This window comes from Teleopsis dalmanni, chromosome 2 (genome assembly GCF_002237135.1).
Source record: "Teleopsis dalmanni isolate 2A chromosome 2, ASM223713v2, whole genome shotgun sequence".
NCBI lineage: Eukaryota > Metazoa > Arthropoda > Insecta > Diptera > Diopsidae > Teleopsis > Teleopsis dalmanni.
In genome coordinates this window covers 28,041,999-28,067,037 of record NC_051847.1, presented here as the reverse complement: position 1 = coordinate 28,067,037, position 25,039 = coordinate 28,041,999, and the positions used below count along the sequence as shown (strand labels likewise).

General features: G+C 29.3%; 1 protein-coding gene across 1 annotated transcript in view; it reads right to left on the bottom strand.

Annotated features, from left to right (window-relative positions):
* LOC119674188 overlaps positions 1-14,512 on the bottom strand; it is a 115,980-nt gene extending 101,468 nt beyond the window's left edge. Inside the window, exon 1 of the mRNA XM_038085311.1 lies at positions 14,271-14,512. Coding sequence (XP_037941239.1) covers positions 14,271-14,433 — 163 coding nt within the window. The 5' untranslated portion in view covers positions 14,434-14,512. The remainder of the gene's footprint in view (positions 1-14,270) is intronic.
* Between the last annotated feature and the right edge of the window lie 10,527 nt (positions 14,513-25,039).

Below are 25,039 nucleotides of genomic sequence, written 5' to 3'. Positions count from 1 at the left end.
CTTCTGATCGTAGAGTTTCCTCTTCACCTACATCACAGCTGAACAGTCGCAAAAATTTGAGTAATGGCCTTATCCGCTTTTAAGCAATAAACAAAGACCCCTCAGATAACCCTTCCACAACCTCAGTTCGATTACACTAAACATGGGTAGTCTATTGCAGTTAAATGAAAGCAACAGCTCTTTAGCGTGACAATTACTTGAAGTGTAGCACCAGTACCGATAACTTACAATAACATCTAATAATAGATAAGAATAGATAATAGCTATTATCTATTTATCTTTATCTGTATTTTTATTATAATATTAGATAATAATTATAATAATGTGTATTACATATTTTTTTCTGTTTAGAATGCGGTTTGATTTCGTATGATTATCTTGCAAGGTCACAAAAAACTTATACTGCAACATATGATAATTGTATGCGAATGCGAATAATCCGGTGACTACTCCATCTATAGATACATTTCAAAAACGCTGTCAAGAGTTTAGTGAGTGTATGCTAATTTGTGTTTGTCTATTTATTTATGAGTTATAAGTCATATTTGTAAGTTTTTAAGAGCTAGTTGACGAAACATTACCTTCTATCTGTTAAGATATCTTAGTATTTTGTATATAGGTACACATATCATAAGATAGTTGCTTATGGGTATACAGTTTTCTGTCCAAAGTAAAGTACATAACTTGTACTTAGAAAAAAATTTATTAAATAAAAAAAAATTAATATGTGAAGTCCAAAGATTCAATTGTATCTATGTATTAGTATGCAGTACAATGTTTTTTAGGTTTAGCATTGAACATTGAAATTGAGCTTTAGAATTAATTTTGAATTCAATCTTATGTATGCTGCAATACATACATATAAGGCTCGTCTAATATTTACAATTACAATCCTACTAGCACATTTTTTTTTCTATATATTTTCTAAACAGGTTGGTTTCTATTTTTAATCACACCAAGGTTTTCCAAATTCAGGATCGCTGATCTTTTTCTTTTTGAACGTACAAACGTACAAATTGAATAACTGAATTTTGGCTCTTCTGTTTATATCTGTAACTATGTACCTACATAGATACAAATTTCGCGGATGTACGGGCAGTGCTCGCTTTTGTATTTTTGGTTTATGTATGCCCAACTGAATAAATTTTATTTTCCACTTTGATGCTACTTTTGTAACAATTTTTTCCATGAAGATTTTTACAAAATTTTGTACTGCAAGCGTTTCTATTTTTTCAACTTTTTTTGAGTTTTATGTAAGTTTTTTTTCACAGTGTAGTTTTCGGTTTTTTGGCCACTGAGATGTAACGTTTTAGTTACCTTTTTATGCAGCGCACTTTCAGGCTAAAAATGCATGAATGAGCATGGAAAAAGCGCATTTAAATGCTCACCTGAAAGGCGCCGCAGTCCTGGCCAAAAGGATTTATGGTTGTTAGTGTGTATGTATGTGTATGTGTGTGTCTGTGTGTTTCTGTGTGTGTGTTTGTGCTAGTGTGTTTGTATGTTTTTTTAGTTGTTTATGTTTTGTGGCAACTTAAAAAACTATCAAATATGTATCATTTTTTTATGTACTGCAAGCAAGTGAGCGTATATTTTCATTTGTATTTGTATGTGAAAATGTAAATAACTTTTTTATGTGAAATGCTTTTTTCATATAACTGCATACTTTTACTTTGTATTGTATTTATTATTTATTTTTTTATCTATTTTTTTAACCCGTTTGTAGCCGCAGGATGAGCAGCGAATGAATACAAAAATTTAATCAACCAATTGTAATATCAAACAGGGAAAATCGAATGAAAAAAGAATCTCTAACAATTGAAAATTTTAATTCTTATCTAGAACTGAAAAGTGATGCATAATACATGAGATGTGCATATCGAATATCAAAGCAAATAAAGGCTTCCGTTAGGATTTTAGGAAAGTTCATAGCAAGTTAAGTGTAACAGTAAAACAGCAATATAATCTGATATCCTTACAAAGGAAAATATATACAATTTACATGAGTAACTAAATGGTTCCAACAGACTCATGTCAGTATTTGCAATCCTAATATGTCTCTTAATTGAATTAAAGAAGGTGTTTACACGTCTTATAATTGCTTAAGTATTGTGGTGAAGACGTTTAGTCGAGTAATGCAAAGCATTAGCTTAAAGTTGAGCTTAAAACTAGCAAGCTGTGAAGACGTTAAAAGCTTTAAATACTTTGATTTGCGCTTAACTAAAATGAAGAAATGAAACGACTATAAGAGATAGATTCCAACTAGTTAATGTAAGTTTAAATGGTTTAAAAGAATCTTATGCTTTCAAAAATTATAACTAGAAAAACTAAAATAAGGAAATAAATGTGTAAAGCAGCATGGCGAGAAGCAGCGATGAGTAAAATGTGATAACTAACAAAAAGTAAGGCTAAAGGGTCTTCAAAGCATATTTCAGCTGGTTCAGGAGAAAAATATTTAAAGAAGATACAATGATGATAAGCTAAACCGGGTATTTAAGCCAGTTCAGGAGAAAAGTATTATTAGGAGATATAATTATCATGAGCTAAACCGGGTATTTAAGCCAGTTCAGGATAAAAGTATTGTTAGGAGATATGATTGTCATGAGCTAAACCGGGTATTTAACCCAGTTCAGTAGAAAAGTATTATTAGAAGATATAATTACCATGAACTAAACAAAGTATATAAGGCAGTTTAGAAAAAAGTATTAAATGGGGATATAATTATCTTGAACTAAACCGGATATTTAAACCAGTTCAGGATAAAAGTATTATTAGGAGATAAGTTTGTCATGAGCTAGCTAAACCGGTATTTAAACCAGTTCAGGAGATAAGTATTATTAGGAGATATAATTATCATAAGTTAGATCGGCTAATGCAATGATTCATTTTACGATAAAAGCGAATACTACAATCATAATCAAAAGAAAGCACTCGAATCTTAAATTTTGTATATATATCTGCGTCTTTAATGGTATCTCAAACTATAGATATGTTCGAAAGTGGACTTAAGACATATTTGATTTAAGACAAATACAACAGTTCCAATGTAAGGTATTGAAAATTATTGTCTGTATGTGATTATATGTATGAATATGAAATATATATGTGAATTTCAAATATTGAACTATTGGTTTGGGTAGTGTTTAGTTATAAGTAACCTTAATATGCTTAAAATATTGTAGCACATTATGTTATGTGTATTATTATGCAAACTTATAGGTATCATAGATCTATTCAAGTAGCAATGATTTCTGGTCTTTAATGCACACATACATTAATAGTGATTTGATATAATATTTCAACAATTGTTAATATTTTTATGTCTATATTATATCTTATTTCAGTGCATAAGATATGATTTCTAATTGTATATTCTATTGGTATATATAACATGGATTCACTCTAAATTTAATTCCGGACTGTTAGATATTAACACACAAGTAATATTTTCTGTTTGATTTCACAAGATCGTATATCCAATATGGCTTTCTTGACTATGGACTATAAACTCTACAGTATGATGATTTTTAAAATACATTAACTGATGTTGAATTCTTTCATTTTGTCTGAAGAAGAAACATAAAACTATTTAGTACACATTGGACATAAAAAAATGGCTAAACACAGATATAAAATGGATCAGTATGCAAACACATTAGTCCATTTTCATAACATTTAATATAAAAAATAAAAAAAAAGTACCTTTCTAAAGCACATACAAAATCGTCATTAAATGAATTTTCCTATAATATATATGCTCTGTCACCATTTGCTATGAATTGGATATACCTATGTCCCTTTTATTAAACTGTTAATGGTTTAATTTTTATTTTTTATAAAAAAACCGACTTAGTATTAATAAAATCTAATATAAAGAAATTCAACTAATTTCAAATGAAATATATTTTTTCTTCATTAATTTTAGTAAAATTCACTGAAATAAAATTGTCATTATTTTTATTTGTATTTTTTACTCAAAAGTCCTTTGATTCAAGCATAACACCGCAGGATATAATCAGAAATTTTTTCTTCATCACGTACAAAAATTATGACATATAACCTTACGTATATAAACTTCTTGCAAATACTCGGCAGGATATTCCAGAGGACATGCTGTTCGCTGTAAAAATTATGAGCGAAGTTGTTCAAATATTAAAAAATTATATTTGAAATAATCACGCTAAATAAATATTTCATAAAAATGTGAAAGCGGTTAAGGAGATTTTTTATATTATTAAGCAAACTACACAAATCGATTTACAGCAAAATTCGATGTTTTCTGAGCAAAATTCTTTTGAAGTGATGAAAATTAATTGAAAAATTAGAAAAAAATATGAGAGAAAAATAAAAATTGTAAAAAGAAATTAAAAAATATAATTATGTTTCTTTTAACACAAATAATTTTTTTCTTATTATTTTATTCATTATAATAAAAATTTCAGAAAATACAGTCATATAATGACTTTGGCAAAAAAAATTTAATTTGATTTTCTAATAAAAAATAAATTTTAAACTAAATTTAAAGTTTTTATAAAATTAGAGTTACATAGACACTTAACTACCTAAACGAGTAAAGTCAGTTCTAATGGTTTCAAAATGTATAGATTTAGGCAAGTTTTTGCTAACATTTAAAACGATGGCTAAATCTGGCATCCGGTTTAAATATAATCTATTTTTCAACATCTCCAATGCTTTGATTTTTAATGGAATGGATTAAGAATGATACGTAATGCTAATGGCTAATGAGATCTAGAAAACTAACAAACTGGCGAGGTGTTTAGGGGCTTAGATATATCTTATTAGTTCTAATAAAAAATAGTTGATATATTGTAATAATATTACTATATCTAGATAGCTGAATATTTATGAAATTTTTACAATTTATAACTGAATAATGGATTGCGTGTATCTTCCAGTCAATCAATGCGTTATGCTAGGTTAATAACTCAGACCTTGGAAATGGACAAACAATTGTTTGTTTATATGGGTTCAGATATAACTTAGCACTACTAATAAAAAGTTTTTCACAGTTTTGTATGTTGAAGAAGACATCTGTGACTGTGTCAGTTTTTTTTTATATCTGAAGATAATCGAAATATCGGTATATCACTTTAATAAAATATAATTATTTTAAATCTAAATAAAAAATATCAGTTTTGAATTAAATGCCCAATTAGTCCGTTCAATAATTATTATATTTTTACTCTATTCAATTTTATTCAATTCTTGATCTACTTCGGCTAATCCTTCACTTCAGTGGGGCCACTTGTTGGACGGTGCGCTGTCTCAACGTCCCACCATAAGTATTATTCAATTACTAATTAATAATTAATATCGGTAGGCTAATTGTTTGAACAGAGTAAGAGATATTTTATAGGAGTTAATAAAATATCTGCAAGGTCACGCCACGCCTCCAATTACGCCTTCCTACTATTATTAAATACCTTTAAAAATGGCAATTATAAAAGTTTAGTACGAAAAAAACTTTTTTGACTATATATTCCACAATGAAAGTTGAAAGAATTTTTTATCCTTTTTTTATATTTATAATGGAAGTAAGAGGTTAACCAAATATGACAGGGCTTTTAAGTACACTGCATTAAAAATTGTCATGCTAATGCCACGGCTAAAAGGTTAACGAAGGTTTTGCCATTGTATAGCAGGGAAAGTAATTGAAGTATCCTTAAAAAGTATACACACATGTATACGGGAAGAGCGGAACAGCACTCCTACTGCTGGACAGATTTTGTGCTCTTTGTCACTTCATCATAAAAGCTTTTAGTCCATCACTAATTCAATTATTTTCAAACATTTTTTAAATAATTTTTATGAGTTGTGAGTGAAATTACTTGCAATGTGGGTGTTTAGCAGAGAAAAAAAAAATATTTTCTAAAAAAATCATAATATTGAGTGTTGATAAATGTTGCGGTTTTTCGGAATTCTAAAAAGTATTTTTTACATAATCCTGGCAGTGCAGAAAAGGACAAATATTTTATTTTAATTTTTTTCTATTTTTAATTTTTTCTATTTTAAATGTTTAACAGAGCCCGTAAAGGCTTATGTCGAAATTGTTTTGCATGCATTCTCATAGCCATTGAATTGCTAAAATATTTTTAAGAATTCCTTATATTTTTATATCCTTTTATGTTGTAGCAATTTGGCAAGGGGTAAAATGCAATATTTTTTACTTTAGAGAAAAAAGAATGAAATTGAAGTAAATAAATAAAATATCTGAAAAAATGTGGAAGTGAGAAATTTGTGACAACGATAAAAAATATAGTTACTTCGCACCATTGTCGCTGCAATGTTGGCAACTTAATGCACTTGGCAATACAATTTCAGCTCACCAAGCTTGCTCCAAAAATGAAAAAAAAAAAAACAAAACAAAAAAATAATAAAATAAAATAGAAAAATGGAGAATGAATGTTCCTTGGAGCATAGCTTCTAGCAAAAATATTGGCGTGCAAAAAGGTGCAAAATTGTAAATGTGAAATCAAATGAAAGAAAACCAATCATTGAAAACATGCCAATGCAGCGTAAAGGAAATTATTGACATTTTAAAGTACATAAATAAATATTTATGCATAACAGAGCACACTTCATAAAGGTACGAGTATCCGGTTTACACCTATAATAGTAGAAGAGGAAATAAAAATAAATATAATTAAAAAATTTTTTTTCTATCAATAACTAGTAAATACAAAACTCATTAAAATATTCAACTCATTTTAAATATTTCCTATTATAAAAGAATTCTACAATAAAAACTTGAATGGACACTCATATTTGCATGAATATCGAAGTATCTAAAATACTGGATATGCACTAACCATGGTTGAACTTATTCTAATACATGAATGCTTTAGAGACAGCTGAACTACAAATTAAATGAAATATATATTTTCTTTAATAGTATACAAGTATCTAAAAGAATGGATATGTACTGACAATGGTCGAACTAATTCTAATAAACGAATGACTTAGAAGTAGCTGAACTACAAATTATGTCTTAGATTTAGCCTAACATTATCCAACTTAAGATGAATATGAATTATTCCTGCCAATCTTAATATATCGACCCATTAAATGAATCAGAATAAAGGATTACATGAGCAGATACTACTTGAGATAAATATAGATTTTATAGAGTATAAGTCAGTAAAACAATAAAACAATATTCAGAATGTCATCACCCCAACTTCAAAAAAGCTGGATTGGTTTGATTGAACTGTTTGATCATGCGGAGAAAAAAAATAAGTCTATTTTTTTCAACCAAACTAGTAAGGATTGGTTGAAGAACTAAGTTTGAAACAAGTTGTCACTAACTATGAGGAACAGAAGAATATTTTTAAATAACTGAAATCTATTTTATAACTATAGCTCATAAAGAGGAGGAAGAACATATTAAATGAATGAGTCATCTGAGTGTCAACAAAATTCCAGAGAAATTTACCGGAAAAGAGAAGCCACACTTTTACAGGTCCGAAACCATTTTGTAGGTTAAGAAAAAGTAATTTTTGCTCTCTCATTTAAATAGAAAAACATTAACACAAATAGGTATATGGAGATAATCTGCAAGGGCTTTCAATATCAAAATCGCACGTAGAGATTTTTAACCAAAGACTGTTTATGGTTTATATGAAACCAAATAAAAATAACTAAAGAGTCATTTTAGGAGTTCTTATAGGAGTTCTTATAGGCCATTGTAGTTAGAATTATAAACTTACAAAATTGGAAACTTACTCTAATGTAACTTTGTAGGAAAGAGGATGAGATAAGAAAAATTCGTACAGGTATGTAATAATCATTCCAGCATATTTAATAGGTTATTTGACTATAATTATAAACTTACAAAATGGGAAACTTACTCTAATACAACTTAGTTGGAAAGGATAAGATGAGGTAAGATAAATCCGATAAGATAAGATACATCCAGTGTATATAACAGGTTATTTGATTTTGAATTATAAACTAACAAAATTAGGAACTTAATCCAATGTAACTTGTACATTTTGTTTGGGAAGAAGATGAGATCTTGAAGCATGTGTTTTATTAGAATTAAGGATTAGTTTTCAATTTATAGTACCTTTTGAAGATTTTTAATACTTCTAAAGAATTTTAGTCAGCTACAAAATCTATTCTCAAAAAGCTTCTAATGCACTATTGTGCCTTCTCTAAGAATGTTCTACATTCCCATTCCAGTAAAAGGGAACCAACCCAACAATTCTATACTGGACAACGTAACAAGTAACTAATTCTGTCAGACATACACATATATTAGTTAATGTAGTTGCAACTAGTTTAAGGGAACTTAATGTCAATAAAACACATTTATATTACTTTACACAAGTTCTTCCTCAGTAGTCTTAACAGAATTTTACGAAAATTACAAACTCAAATGTCACACTAAGCACAAATAGTACTATTAATCATCATTATTTCAATCAACAATTATTAACAACCAGAATGCTTATAAATTTGTATCTTCACTACAGTCAACCAACTACGAAATGTATTTATAAATACTATTTCTCCCCCCCTACTTTCGTGACTTTTTAACCCTCAATTTCATTGCTCATTTCAAAAGCTATTTTCAATTTTCACTTCAATGTGCTGCTATTTGACATTCCCTAATGCTTTTCTCTATTAAGTGTTATATATACGATGTACGGTATATACTATATATATGTACATTTGTGTATATAAGAAAGCCTTTGTTTCAGCTGACATTTGGTCCTTTCAATTCTAGTACAAGTCTCATTTGTCTTGCCATATTAATAATTCTCTTTTTATTAGTACCATTACCCGACAATGGAAATAATATTTGCTTATAGAGCAGGGGTAGAATGTGTCCAGCCATAGTTGAAATTTATAATTTTCAACAAAATTCTAGTAAAATATTTTTCCTTCTTTACGAGTACATTTATTTGTATCCAAAATGAAGGGTACGTCACATTCATTGCGTAATTTTGTCCTTTACAACCTTTGTGTCATTAATAATAATCGAAAATATCCTTATTTTTATGTTTATATAAGTGGATGGCACTTGTAGTGCAATCCAGAAGGAAATCCCCATAACAGGTTAGCACTCAACCACACAACAGAATGTCACAACCACTTTTGTGTGATAACTCCACCATACGCCAACCCGCCATTCCGTCGTCCCATGATTTCAACAATTCATATCTCATCCATTTTCATTTGGTACCTTTTAAAATTAATAATACACGGAATTTTTACTATTGTCATTTCGGATTTTAGTAGTCAATTTTTTGTGCTTGAAGGATCATTAATATAAATTTCTGAATGGCGAGACAATATATATATTATAATCAGTAAATTTTTAACTTTCACTGATGAAGTTAAATTTTTTATGCAATTTTCCATAAAAGTGAATAACTTAAGTGTTCAGATATTATTGGGGTCTGTAGAGGAAGAGATATCTTTCGAAGTCAATTGGTTTTTATTTATGAAACAAAAAAAAAAGGTTTTATGAATAATGACTAAAGAAATTGTTATTTATAATAAAAGAATTTCAATTTTTAATTTTTGAAAGTAAATGTTTATATATGTATTATACACAATAATGTTTAATGGAACACAAAATAATATTTGTGTGATCTTAAGGTGGCTAAAGGTGATAGTAATATATATTACTACTTATTAGGCTTGGTTATTAGACTTATCTTTTTTGATATCTACTTAACGGAGTTTAAACCTATTATTAAAATATATGTTTTAAATTAACATCAGGCATAGCTAATGATAAGATAAATAGGATGCAATTATCTGTTCTTTTTTTAGTACATGAATAGGAATGTTTGATTATATATTATGTTATATGAATTTAATAAGTGAATTGTATAAATTATAGACATTACCCCAATAGCTTTCTGTTCATACATTTTTGCATAGCATAACAGTTCAAGACTATGCTTCAAGTTAGAGCTCTCATCCTACTATAACTAAGTCTATTAAAGCATAGGGGTCTACATATTTATATATAATAGGTGAATACGTTTATTAACTAAGTCAAGTCGAATTCGAAAGGTTTGATAAACTGGAAATATCACTGTAGCAGTAACTGTCCTTTTGAGAATATAATACATAATAAAAATTTTTAATAAATTGAAAAAATACTGCAAATAATTTTTTTTTTACTAGTAGATTTCCTTTCCCTGGTATAACCCTAAGCCACTGAGTTCTAATTTCGGGAATGGAAAGAACTTATATGGACTTCACGTTAGTTGAGTGTGGTAGTTGTTCCATGACATTCGTTCATGGAAAACTTTGTTTTTGCAGGGTATCTATCTGTAGATAATTATTTCAAAAGAAGAGATATGTATCTTATAACTTCATGGTGGGAATCTCTGAATACATCACTCCAAAAATTAACAATTTGGTAGGCTTATCGAGTCAAATGTGCCTAAAATAGAAAATTTACTGATTGAATTAAGGGCTACAACTTAATTAGTGTATAAAAAATGGATATTACGTTCAAACTCTAGCATAATTGCGTGTTATGAATGAATTGTATTAAGAGTTCAGCAGCAATCTCAGGTATGTGGTCCAGTCCTGTAAAACTGACAGAATAAATTTTAAAATTCAATTTATATTTAATTCCCACAATTATTGCTCTAACAAAAGATTTATTTTTAATTGAATATAACTCCTTTAAGCTAAGTGTGTGGTATAAATGTTTCTATACAATGAGAAAAAAAGTTTATGTAGTTGACATATAGAACATTATAATCTAACTCTTTCGAACTTTCCACACGTGGCAGCACTTATTCCGGATAAACAATTACTCATATCCTTTGACTGGAATTCTTGAGTATCATGAGTGTCATGGTGTATATCACAGATACGATGATTTCGATTCAGTAGATAATTTACATACTTCAAGCATAAATTGTGTTGTTTCAATGCATACTTGAATCAATAATAACAAATCCTTTAGAAGAAGTACTTACCAAAGTACACAAAATATAAATAAAAGTATTTTATTTTGGGGTTGAAGATTTATTTATAAACATTCGAGTGAAGTACAAGAAGAAATTGTTGTACAAATCACAACAAGAATATTTAAGAATAATATTTATTTGAATGAAAACTCGAAAAAGTTACTAAACGAAGTTGAATGTAAAAGTTAAGACAAATTTGGATTGAATGGAAGAGACGACAAAGCAGCGACAAAGCCAGCGACTGATTTAAGAAGAAAAAGAAAATTTGATGTCTTGTCAAAATAAAATAACATTATTTGCAATTATTATTGTTTAATAAGTGTATAAGAAGACACTTATCTTCCCTCATGAACTGCCTTAAGTGAGGCATTTGAAGAATATCTCTAAACAGTACGAAAGATAAATGATTTTTTTTCTTGGCATTCTCCCCCTCATGCACACTTGTACGAATATGATATACGAGTATTTTAGAGTAGAGTATTTAATGCTTAAGAGTTGTGTAAATTCACATCTGGCCCCTCCATGTATTTTATGAGGCTTCTTACTGTAATGTTTCTTGAATCAGTCTTCCATACTTTCATTTATGGAAGTGCAAAAATTGTCATATTTATTTTTGAAGGGGAATAAAGTCGATGAATTAAACTTTTGATGGATTGCAAAATTTGAATCTCGTTGGCTGTGGAGGTAAAGTAAATTGAAAGCATTTAAGTGACAAAAATTTTAAACTAACTTTTTTGATTTTGTTAATACTTATATTTATTTAAATTATATATAAATCATACTTGCTATTGACAATTAATTAGAAGTGATTTAAAGAAGGTAAAGATATTGCAATCTTATATACTTTAAAACTGTGGGTTTGTTGCCCAAAAGTAGAGTAACTACTAGCTAATATATAAAATCTGTAGCTCAAATAGATTTCAATATTAAATCAGAATTTTTTTTTTTATAAATATTATTCTGCTTAAAAATTAACAAAAATTAAAAATTAAAACAAACTTAAAGCAGAAACTGTTGAGAGTTGAACTAGAAAAAGTAGGAAAAATACACTTAAGTGGCATGTTTTCTATTCTCTAAAATGGAAAACTAAAAACCCCAAATAAAAAAGGAAGAACCAACTCAATTGTCAAGAGGAGAAGTACGACGAGGTGGAGGAGGAGGAAGAGTGAGCTAAGCAAAGGCAAATTTAAGAAGCAACAAGATACGCTTTTCCCTCTAACAAAAAATTATGAACAAGCAAATAAAAAACCATCGAGGTTTAGAAGTATAAATCTCAGACTCATTTTGCAAAAATGATAAATTGACAAATTTATTTGGGTCACAGCGTAACGCATTCATCATCATTTGGAGGCCGAAATACTTTTAAACAACAACATCAGCCAACATCAGGCAACATCAGCCAACGAGGAGTACGCAAAGTACAAAGCAAATCTCCGCAGTACCACAAAGTGAGTACAGTGCATCTGCAGCATGAAATGAAATTGAAATTTTCCTTTTGCCTCGTTGTGGGTCGAGTGGGTCATTTGCTGAAATTAATGTATTTTTTTTCTTTTTTTGCATCTTCAGTTCTACTTTATTTTTATCTGAGTTCATGAAGTGTGCTTTTAGACCTAATTTTGAATGAGTTCAAATTTCTTGCTGTGTTTGTACTTCCAATGGGTCGTGTCAATGTTGTCTAATCTGTTAAATAAAATTTATTTTCTGTTGTGTCGAAGCTGCTGTCGATTCTGTTCAGGCTGTTAGGGCTGTTAGGGCTGTTTAGACTGTTGAGGTGTTTGAGCGGCAAAGGGATTAGAATATCTTTTTATGTATTGGTTTGTGGTCTATAAGTTTTAATATATCTTTTGTTGTTAATATTTTTTTTTTGCTGTTTGCTATCTCGAAGTTTCATAGGTCATGACAGTAATTTCAATCAAAATCGTATTAAAATGAAATCTGATAAATTAAAATAGATGAATGAGTGCGTGCTTATGTTTTTATTCAACCATTTTCTGTATCTGATATTTGAAGATACTTTAAATGAAATCATTTGAACTGAACAGTGGGTATTTAGGTCTGGTCCCAAGCTTAAATTTGAAATTTAAGTGATTAGCTTTAAGAGTAACAGTTTTGGATAAGAAAAAGTTTTGATTAAAATAAAATATGTTGCATTTATATATAAGTTAATTAGAATATAAAAGAAAATTTATAAGGTTTATAGTCAAGTATATAAAACTCTAGTATATTATTCAATAAATACTTTATTTTATTTATACTTCCAGTTTATTATTTATTTTATTAACTTCCAGCAAGAAAAACTTGGGTATGACAGACAGTGATTGGTAACATTGATTTTCAGTAATGCTGTCAACATATACCCTTTAAGTTTGTTTACTGTAAGTTGGATACTAAGAAGGTTAAGGAATTTTTCTAATGGATTTAAAATAGGCTAGCCACCTACGTGAGTCAATACTTTTTGTGATGGAGCCATATTAGTAGTAATGCTATGTCTTGGAAGTATTTTTTTCTGGTTAAAAACTTAGCAGTACTACTGTTAAGCATAGACTACATAATGGACATATCTTAGTTTTAAAAATAGAATATTTTATTAACATAATTATAATATTTTATTAACATAATTATAATTATTAACATTATTATCTTTACTTGATTAAAACTAACAATTAAAAAATAAAACCTGGAATATGAATTCTACTTACGATAAAATTCTCTATAGCTTATAGTAGTTAAGTTTTGATCTGTTTTTTATATTCAATTTTTCTATGCTTCACAATGCTTTAAGCATGTGAAGATATAAATCTGTTCCCACTTGGAAAACTCATTTAATTTTCATGTGGTATAAAAAAAAATTTTAAGCCTTTCTATTGCTGTGACTATATTTTTTATCTAAAGGTATAGTTAGTATTCATTCACTAACATCGTTTCATTCTGAATTCATTAACACCATTTCAGATATTAACTCACTCAGGTGAAAAAAGATACTTAACATTAAAAAATTCGAACAATGTGGCAGCTTCGTTCGTATTAGAACAGTAAATATAACCTTCGTAATGCAAAGAGGTCTTGCATTAAAAAAAAATATAGCATTAAGAACTTGAGTAAACTAAGTAAACTAAGCGGTGGGTGGTAGTCGGTGGTCTGTGCTTTGTTAGAAAATATAGTTCATTTCTCATTTCTCATTTCTTACTTTTTCTTGTTTATTTTCTATGCACTTTACCAATCTGTGCCAATTTCTGTAGGCAACATTGCCAAGCTTTCAACTTGTGGTCGGGGGTTGTCAGGGTTATTAACAGCTGTTACTTCACTTACCTGGTGACAATTCCTCTGTAATCCCTTGAATAGACACTGCAAACAGTGTCAACATGACAACTGACACAAGTAGCCATTGTGGTTGCCGCTGCAGTTGCTGTTGCCATTCCTGCATTTGTTGCTTATGCTTTGTCTTTCTTCTATGCAACTTCAACGTTGCCATATTGTTTCGTTTTTTTCTTGTTAGTGCTGTTGTTATGAATGTAGTAGTAGTAGTAGTTGTTGTTGTTGATGTTGCACTTGTTTTATTGTTGTTTTCTTGTTAAACAAATTGTATTTTGTTAAATTATTAGATTTTATATTTTCCTTCACTTGTGGTCTCTGTTTTTTTTTTGCTTAAAAATTGGCACAAGTGAAGAACATCTGTGCTCTCTTCAGTAATATTTAATACCTCTAGTTTTTCTAGTCAACTCTATTGCATTTTGTGTTACTTTTTTATGGTCTTAAATACACTTTGATATTTTTCAACAAAAAATTTATTTTCAATATGAAAGCATAAAACACTTTTATTTATTTTTTCTCAATCAAAAGTTCACGCTACTGTCGTCCTTAAGTAATTGCATTAAAATTTCTAAATAAAGTCCTTGTGTTGTCCTGAAAAACAAAAATATTTTTTTTTATAAAAGAATTTTATATTATATTTGTTATATATATATATGTGGGTATGCTACATATAACTAACATTAACTAAAATAATTATATGCAATTTGATGGCATACATATTAATAAATTTATATTAAATCAACTGCATAATTTTTAAGTAAATTAGAAATATTTTAATTCCATTATTTATTTATTTGTTATTTCATACATATTTATCTCATTTATTTGTTTTAAACGTGTGAAATATATACAAAAATATCAACAGAGCAGGTGGATACTAATCTGTGAGGTAGAGAGAAAATGCTGCCAGAGTAAACTAACTAGAAAAAATACTTAAAGTTAGATATATAATAATATGAATATTTAAATAGTAGAATATATAAAAATAAATTAAATTAAAAAAATATATAATTTATTCACTAAAATGAATTGTATCTTAAATATAGAAAATGCAAAAATAACTTTCAAGTGGCATTTTTCAAATAAATTAAAGAAATAATTGTGTTAATCTGAAATGAAAACGCCGACAGCATTATTATTTTATGTTCCAACTATCTGGAAATGTCGGGTATAAAACGAAAAGTGCATTAAAAATGATTAAATTAATGAAAAATAGAGTTTTATTTGAACAAAATTGCATTATTAAAAAATGCAGAAACATTCTCTGACAGTTTGACATCTAAAAAGTTTGCAGATAAAAATGTACAAAATTCAAAACGACACTAAAAGTAAAAACTAAATTTTGTTTCACAATTATTTATAAAAAAGATATTTGTATAATATAAAGTAACAGTTTAAAAATATTCCATGGTACAATAGAAATGACCAAATTCATATTTACTCTTTGGTTAAAAGTTTGGTTATGAGATGATCAAAACAGAAATACAGATTGAAAAATAAGGAAAGTTTTATTCGGGTGTTTAACTTCTTTAACATCAAAATGGTACTTCATACTTTTCAATTAAATGTATTAAAAAATATGAATAAAAAATTATAAGAGGTTTGAGCCAGTGCACTTAAGCCCTTTTACTCTTTTTTAACTCGAGGTATTTTCAAAACCCCTCTTTACACCATGACTGGATAATTGTTTATCACTTCATCAGACTAAGCAATAATTGACCTCAGATCTGCATACTTTCCCGAGGAGCATGTAACCATTTTGAGATTTGATAACGCGGTGTTCGTAAGTCTGATAGTTTTCGTAAATAGTTTCAGGGCTCTATTCTTTATGTATTTTTTTATGGGATCTATCTCGATGTCCCTAAGGATGTCATTCGTCCTAATGTACCATAGAACTTTGAAAAGTCTTCTCAGAGCCTAGCTTTGTGCAATTTCTAGCTGGTGAATAGTAGTGTTTAAAGCTTTGCTAAACGCTACACAACCATATCTTATTATTATAAATTTATATTTTTTTTATCTTATATTGAATTCATTTTATTTTATAAGCTATTTTGTGCAATTATTTTGACAATAAAAAAAATTAAAAAAATTCAAATAATTTATATTTGTTATTTTTTTTCTTATTTGTAGGGTTTAACTGGAGATAACACATCCCTTGTATCAAACGAAAAAAAATTACGTATATATCTTAATATAAATGTGGACAGCAATGTTGCAATAGGTATCCTAGTTACAGATTCTTAAAAGAAAACATATATAAATAAACATATATAAACGAACCCAATGACAAAAGATAATGTTAAAGTACATTGACAGATTGAGATTCAATGCTCACGATAGCCCCCTGATGGAATACTCGACTTAAAAAAATTCGAATGAGTTGTCATCATAGGTAAAATACTCCAATATTTTAATCGTTTTCATAAAATATAATATCGTTGATTAGTTTCCAGTATACTAATGTAGCCGAGTCAATAATGTTGATTAGTTCTACTCCATGTCAAAGTGGGCAAATCGGTAAAGTTAAACGTTCTTCTAATTTTAGGAATTTAAATATATTTTATTTCTTTATAATTAAATTTGTAATATGCATATAGTGTAAAATAATGAGACTAAACCAAAAAGAACCACGCTTTCCATTTATATTACGAGAAGATTCAGGGTCACAAATAAATATATTCATATATATTATAATAATATAATATATATAGCTATTCTTCTTTGTATCCGTTTCCCCTAGTGGGTCATAGGGCCGCAACGATTCTCTTGAACCGCAGACTGTTAGGTGTTTCTCAGCATATATCGTTCCATATGTAGTGCGCTTCTGTCACCTTTCTTTCAATTCTTCTTCTCCAAGTTAAAGCCGGTGCACCAGGGCCTCTGCTGTCTTGTGGGTTCCATGTCAAAGCTTGTCATCGAATGTATTTATTTGGTCAACGAATGTTCTATTCAATTCCATTTTGCCATATTTATTTCAGTTACAGCAGCTTTCTGATTTGTTTGGAGCAAAAGTTCTGCATTTGATATGTGGTTAGGCCAACATATTACTGAAATTGTTCGCAGGCATTTATTTAAAAATATTTGTATCTTCCTTTCTATATGTTTTGAAGGCTTCTATGTTTCGCAGCCATAATAAAAATATCAGCTATTAATGGATTTAATTTAAATTCATCTACTCTTAAATTCACGCACCATTCTCATCAATATATGTTATATGCACTATTATATTAAAGAATAAATGTTAAAATCGTCGTTTTAAGTGCCGTAAAGTATGCAACATCATGCGACGCTGCGGTATTCTTTAATCACTTTCGAAGTATTGCAAAGTGAGCAAGCCCATGTCAAGAACATCCATCACAGGAGTCAAATTGACAGCTAGACTGAATTGCATGGCTCTGCGTGCCGAGCAACCAATACGGACATGTGGCAACCAAGGGCCTTACTATTGTACTGGTTTCATTTTGTTTTGTATGCGAGCAACATGCCACAGCTCAGTTATTCACATTTCATTCTCGAATTATTAACAATCGAGTTAAAAATTGAAAGTAATTTTTCATTTATTCAGAGTTTTTATTACAAAATCGTAGACAGGAAAAAAAGAACAATATAGGCGATATATAAAAATAAATAGATTTGGCACAATATGGAACATTCAGTGTTGGATTGAGTGCAAGTGATTTCTCAGGCATTAATTTTCAGATCCTTCACCAAAGTACTTATGCTTTTATGAACGATATTTGTTATATAATTTGTTAAAATTAACAAGAGAAGTACAAATACTTTTTGTTGGCAGTGGATTTTTTTATTAATAAATATGTTATCTTCTACATTTCATTACGTTCACAGGCGAACATTGGGCTGAGGCCACCTCCTCGAGAATTGCCACCTTGATGTGGTGAGGAGGCTCAGTAGTTACAAAGAATCTTTGAGCGATGACGGCGATAGCTTGCTACTGGTAGGGTCTCCCTTGTCGGTAAGATCGAATGTGGAGTAATGAAGTTAAGCGCAGTCCATAACGTAGCGTCGGTACTCAATAAGCGGCTGCAAAGGACGTCTGTTCTCCAGGTTAGGTGCGGCCTATTTAAAAATAAACTATCACTACGTGCAAAGCTTACAGGACTGACATTGCTCCCTTTAACTATTTTCTTGATATAAAACATGAGTCAAAACCCGATGGAATTACAGTCTCCAAGTGGTACTCGTACTTATACGACGAATCCACCTGCTTCGGCAGCACGCACAACGGATTTGGTGCGAAACTCACGTTTAAACAGAATCTCTTAGTTAGGTACAACTGTAACAATTAATAAATAAACAATATTAATACATAACAAAATAAAATAAAATTAATTTTAATTGAAAAATATACAATAATATGCTTTCTTAATAAAAGCAATTTAACAGACAAGGACTTGACTTTGTTCAAAAGTCAAAATAAATAGAATTGTTCTACTTAACATATATCTGCTCTCTGTGCAGACATCGAGTGACTTTAATTTTTCATTTTAAGTTCATATAACTTTTTTTTTAATAATCATACATGAATTGTTCTAAAGAATTCAAGACCATTAAACTCTCATTTGGTGCTACGGGTATGTGGGCACGATTTTAATCTCATACAGCACCACATGTGCTACTGACATGATTCGCAAAAAAAACTTGCCAAAACAATATTGTTCCGTTCTAAAGTGGATGTTGGACTGTTTTTTGAGGGGTAACATTCAATAAAAATTTGGGAAAAAAAAGTTCAGTTTTGCTTCAGCTGAATTAATTTCATTTGCTTGTTTTTCATAAAACGGAAAAGTGAAAAAATCCCCGACATTTGCTTGCAAATTGAATTTTTAATATTTTTTGATTTTGATAAATTTATTTTGTTAACTAAATATATTGAAAAAATGAAGCCAATTTCACTTTTAATTTAAAAGTTTGCCAAATTTAATATTTATAAATTCATAAAAAAAATTTTAAAAAATCATACAGAATTATATCAAAATGAGAATTAGTTGATGGATGTGCTTTAAGCATATATAAAGCATATATGTTTTGGAACATCTAAATGTGTGCCTGCCACTTCAATTTTAGTTTGAGACTCCTATATAAATATGTTTCTGATACTACAATTATAATTCCGTAGAAAGTGTTCTATTGTAGAAGTTGAAAAGTGAAAAAGTTGTCGAAAAGGAACTAAAAGCAATTGTAGCAATAATATTGTTATGCCAAAGTGACGCTGACCTCTTCTAAAAGCTGCTATTTACTATAGTTATTGTCCATAAATACTATCGATAGCATGTCCTTTTAATATTATGAACAATTCAAACTAAGAATGAAACTTCTAGCCAAGCTAAGACAGAGATGGCAAAACTCATGGTAGTGCTCATCGGTTACTGGCCAGTAGGTATCCACACCGAAAAATTGGACATCTTTTTAAATCCGAAATGCAAAAGGTGCAGGGAAGATTAGGCAACTAAACACTTTTGCTGCAATTGTCCAGACCTAGCACTTACAAGTCTTTTCATCACAAAATACCAACAACGTAACTAACAGACAATTTAAACATAGTTAATTAAAAAATAATCTCTTTTACGAGTACCAACACTGCAGGTTAGTTTTAAAAAGATTTGTGATAATTAAACAGCGCCTATGCCTTATTGAGAGAGTAGAGGAAGCTCTGCCGCCACTTAAACCAACCATTCATATTGTAGACTACAGATATTGAAAGGACTTACAATTTAAACACTGCCATCCATATCATTAAAGGTTAATAACATTATTAGTATAGTGGTGCATTCAAAACATACTCTAACCACATACTAGTTAAATTGATCTGATCATTTTTTAGAGTAATTTGAACTCATCTGGATGTTAAGTGTTTTAGAATTTTGGATGTAATGAGCGTAAACTTTCTTTAACATTATCTTTACTGGAAATATAGTATAAACGAAATGAGATTTTGACGCAATGTAGTATAAATATGTATAAGAACTAGATTTCATATTATTAGATATATGTTCCTAACAGTTTGTTTTGGGTGAGTAAGTGAATGTGGAGTCAAGTCATCGGTTATCAAAATATTTCTTTATATAAAGCAATATGGTCTTGTTTATGCAAAGAACTTCTGTCAAAATCACTGTTGAAATCTTCTTTGTACAGTTTATTATGTTTATTTTATAGCATGCATACGGATATGCCATTATACATATATGTACTAATATACTTAACTATTGTTAATGGCGAGATCATTCGTTACTTACAAGCATTAATATTGAAAGAAATTAAAAAATATTTTACCAATTAAGTTAACTGCCATTATTGATTATATTATTTTTAGTAATTATTAAAAAAAAAAATAACCAGCAAATTTAATTTTAATTTTCTTTGTAATTTTTTCTGCCATTATCAATAACACATCCTTTTGCAGGAAACTTAACACAATAAAAAAAAGTAATTTTATCCATATAAATTATTTAGCCCCTAAAAATATACTAATAAAAAATCAAAATTAATATTATCCTTGTAAAATTTAAAACTACATTTAAGAACATAAAAAAATTTTTTAAATCAGTACAATAAAAGGATTTTGTATGTATTTTAGTAAAATAAACTTAATTTATTATTTTCAACTTGCAATAAATTTGGCCTGGGTTCAATGCAGTGAGAAATCGTTATCCGTGAGCATTTTTAGAAGCACTAATGAAATGTTAAACAAGTACTTAAGTGTTTGCAAATCCCAATGACCCATAATATTAGCATAAAGCCACTAACTCGGGGGTGAATCTATGCAAGAACAAAGGAATGTACAACACGTAGTCGTGGGTGGCATTCATGGAAGACTCGAATGTATTCCCGCGTACTTCGTCAACGCTATTGAAAGGAGTTAAAGAGATGTTTGCATGAACATGGTAACAAAAGCAGCTGAGCTAAGCATTCCTTTAAATTTCAAGCCAGCAAGCATTCAACGGAAACATTTCTTTTGTGTATACCGAACTAATAGAAACTAAAATAGCACTGCAAAGCCAAATTACTGTTTAACAAGTTTGCAGCTTAAGTAAAAGGATTAGTAAGGATTTGGTGTATTTTTTTGCTCTAGTGCTTGACTCAGCAGGACATGTTGTTCAATCATATTTACATCAAGATTTTAGTTCAAAACTATTTGGCTTATTTCTTAATGGCAAAATTCTACACTTTTAATGTTTAATTAAAACAGCAGGACATGAATTTAAATAACGCAACTTCTCCATAGTTGTAATTTAAATTAACACTAAAGCTTTTGTGCTAGAGTTTCGTACTGGCTTTCTATTCCTTTTTTTTGAAGAAATAAATTACATTAAAATTCTGTACCACGAATCGTTGTGGAATATCGTTATACACTTTATTTGATTGCCAAAAGGATATTGAAGTTGTAGAGTTGTTAAAGTGTCCTTCGAGGCAATTAGTTTATTTGTACAATTTCATTTTATTCAGGCCTCTGGAATTTTAATGTATTTTGTATTATTTGTTATACTAATATTTACACAATTTTTGTTTTTAATATAAATGTTTTTGTTTAATTCGCATAATTTTAAAATATGTAGGCAAGTCTTATGGACGAAATTCTACACTTTAAATATGCAGTGCGTGTCTCGCAAAATATTTGCCTTAATATGCTTAAGTAGTTTTCGTTTAATTCATTAAAAGTGTAGAGTAAAATTGTTTAATTTGTTGTTTAAAGCTAAATTAGATAATTGAAAATGAAATTTATTTACATTTGATTTACTTTGCTATTTAGATTTGCAAATATGGTTTATTTTACTATTTTATTTTGAGGTAGAGAAGTATGAACATTTTATCATCAGCTCTAAATAATTCTATAATCCATTAAGATAATGGTAATGACGTAAAAAATAGATCTAGACGTAAGGTGTATACTATGAATAATTTATCAATTTATAGAAAAGGTTTCATACCTATCTTTGTGATATAAAATGTATATAATATGCCATACATTATTTTGAACTATATGAAATAAAAAAAAACCACGGTCTGAAAAAGTCCTGAAGAATACTGAGCAAATACTACAACCCACACTTTAAAAAAAAAAAATGAATAACCCAAAAAAATTCAGTAATTCAGTGAGATTCAGAAAATACTATGTCTAGAAAATGAACTTATTTAAAAATAATAACACTACAATAATAATAATATTCAGTTGCTATAATAAAAAACATAGTAAAAAATTGGGTAATATTGGGAAAATATAAATATTGGGAAAAATAACCGATCTCTCAATTTTTTGTTCACATCATTATATTTTTGACTATATGGTTGCCTAATATGAGGAGTATACCTAGTGTGAGTAGATGAACTATAATTAAGTAATCAGTTTATTTTATTTTCACACACTTAGGGGAGTTTTTTGTCTACCTGCAGTTATTATTTTGATTGTGCCACAAGGTTAAGAGACTGAGAACATGATAGACACTTGACAGGTTATCTTACTTGTAAGGATTGAAGCGTTACCCATCACTTACATGTATACTGCATTTTTTATATAGTTAGTTCATTTTTTGAATACACATAATGTGTATTCTGACAGAATAGAATTTAACTGAAAGAACTCACTACTGATGGATTACACCAGGTACTCGTAAAGCTAAAAGTTGCTTTGTATTCATAACTTAGTTTAAAGAGAGCTCCTTGTAGAACACAGTTGAAGCTATGTGAAGGTTATCTGACGAGTCTGTCTGAAAAAATAGATAGTTGGCTTTGCTTAGAAACAGATAAGACCACAAGCCATAACTTGTGTGACTGTTCAGATTTGAGCCAGGAGAAGACTATAAACCAAGAGTTCCAATCGCTAGAAGACTTTTAATAAAAAATATCTTCCTCTTTATTCAAATGAATAGGTTGTTGGAAGTTCAGTATTACTTTTGTCTTAATAATCTTCTATTCTATTCTAAATATTGGCTTCTATTCTATTCTAAATAATAGCTTCTTTATACATGGTAATACTTTCGGTGAAAGTTACAATTCAATAGCTATCCAAATTCTAAAAATCACTGTAAAATATTGTACCATAAGTCCTCACCTTCATTCTGCTAGCATTATAAACTGCAATGATCATAAGTTAGTAGTCTATAAATACAGATAAGCATCTCAAAAAAAATTTAAAACACTCATTGCCATTAGATGTCATGCGTACTTTTTATTTGCATAACAGATGTAAAAATTTATAGCTTAATACCTCAATATCTCGAGAGTTAATTTTTATCGGTATATAGCATAGTAAAGAAAGTTCATTTTGAATAATTGAAAACAAATTAAAAGTTGCCGGATTTACTTGGAATTACATCATAAGAACAGCTCCTAATAGAATACAATTTAAATCAATGGTGGAGGCCCTATGATCCAGAAGGAATTTAGAAAATTAGTAGTAGTAGTATTGTTCAATTGAATTTTTAGTTTTAAAATGTTGAAATAATTATGTTAGAAAAAGATATGACAGCCACATTAAAATAAATAAAAGAAAAAATTGGGGGTAGCTTATAAAGTGCTTAAATTTGTATTAATTTATGCTACACGCTAGACGACTGAAGATGTTTTCAAGTATCAACCAAACATCGACTAAAAATGATTAAATAAAAATAATTTTCATTGTATCTTATAAAATAGCAGAAATAACAGTCTAGACGTACTTCGGGCTAAGTAAGCAATTGAGAAAGCCCTCTCTCGATAAAAAAAAATCATGCTCTACAAATCTCACAGCATGCCTGTTCTGCCGTAGAAGCTTGGACAATTACCAACAGAGATGAGAAGGCGTTGAAAGCATTCGAGAGAAAAATTCTTCGGAAGACCATAGATCTTCCGAAGAATTTTTCTCTCGAATGCTTCCAACGCCTTCTCATCTCTGTTGGTAAGTGTCCAAGCTTACGCGTTGGCGACGAGTATCGAATTAGATGGAACAATAAGCTGTATGAGCTATACCGCGACATTAACATAGTCAAGCGCATAAAAATTCAATGGCTTCGCTGGCTTGGTCATGTCGTGCGGATGGAAAAAAGTGCTTCGGTTAGAAAGGTATTTGATTCGGTACCCGCAGTTGGAAAACGCGGCAAAGGACGTCCGCGTCTTTGGTGGAAGGACCAGGTGACCAATGATTTGAGGGTTCTCTACCAAATGGCGACAGCAAGCTACTAATCGGGCTGACTGGCGGAGGCTACTCGACGCGGCCAAGGACGACTCACGTCTGTAATGGCCAACTAAGTAAATAAGTGAAGTATAATAGTAGAATAACTTAAAAAAGAGATAGCAGAATAACTTGACGATTTTATTTTGCAATGTCTTATTTCACATTAGGTCTACTGCTAAATACCCGCTAAAGTTTGATAAGTTAACTACTTCTCCAGACCCATTAATATTAGATATATATCAGCGGTATCTTATTTATATAAGTGCGTTATTAAGTACACAGAAAGAGTACAATATGAATATATTTTTTTTAATAATACTTAATAAATAACACAAATCGCTGCTGTTGTAAATAAAATTGGCTGGTCAAATATTTGTAGTAAACAAACTGTTAAAATTGATTATGTCCATATATATTATGAAAATATATTGTTTAATGTGCTTCACAATAGCATTTATTACATTTTGTTAACATTTGCCTAACCTTTAAGTATATTTGATTTAAAACTTATATTTAAACCGAATAAAATTATTAAAAATTTATTTTAGAAAACACAGGAAAATAACTGAAACACAAAAAATAATTAATAAAATATTTAATT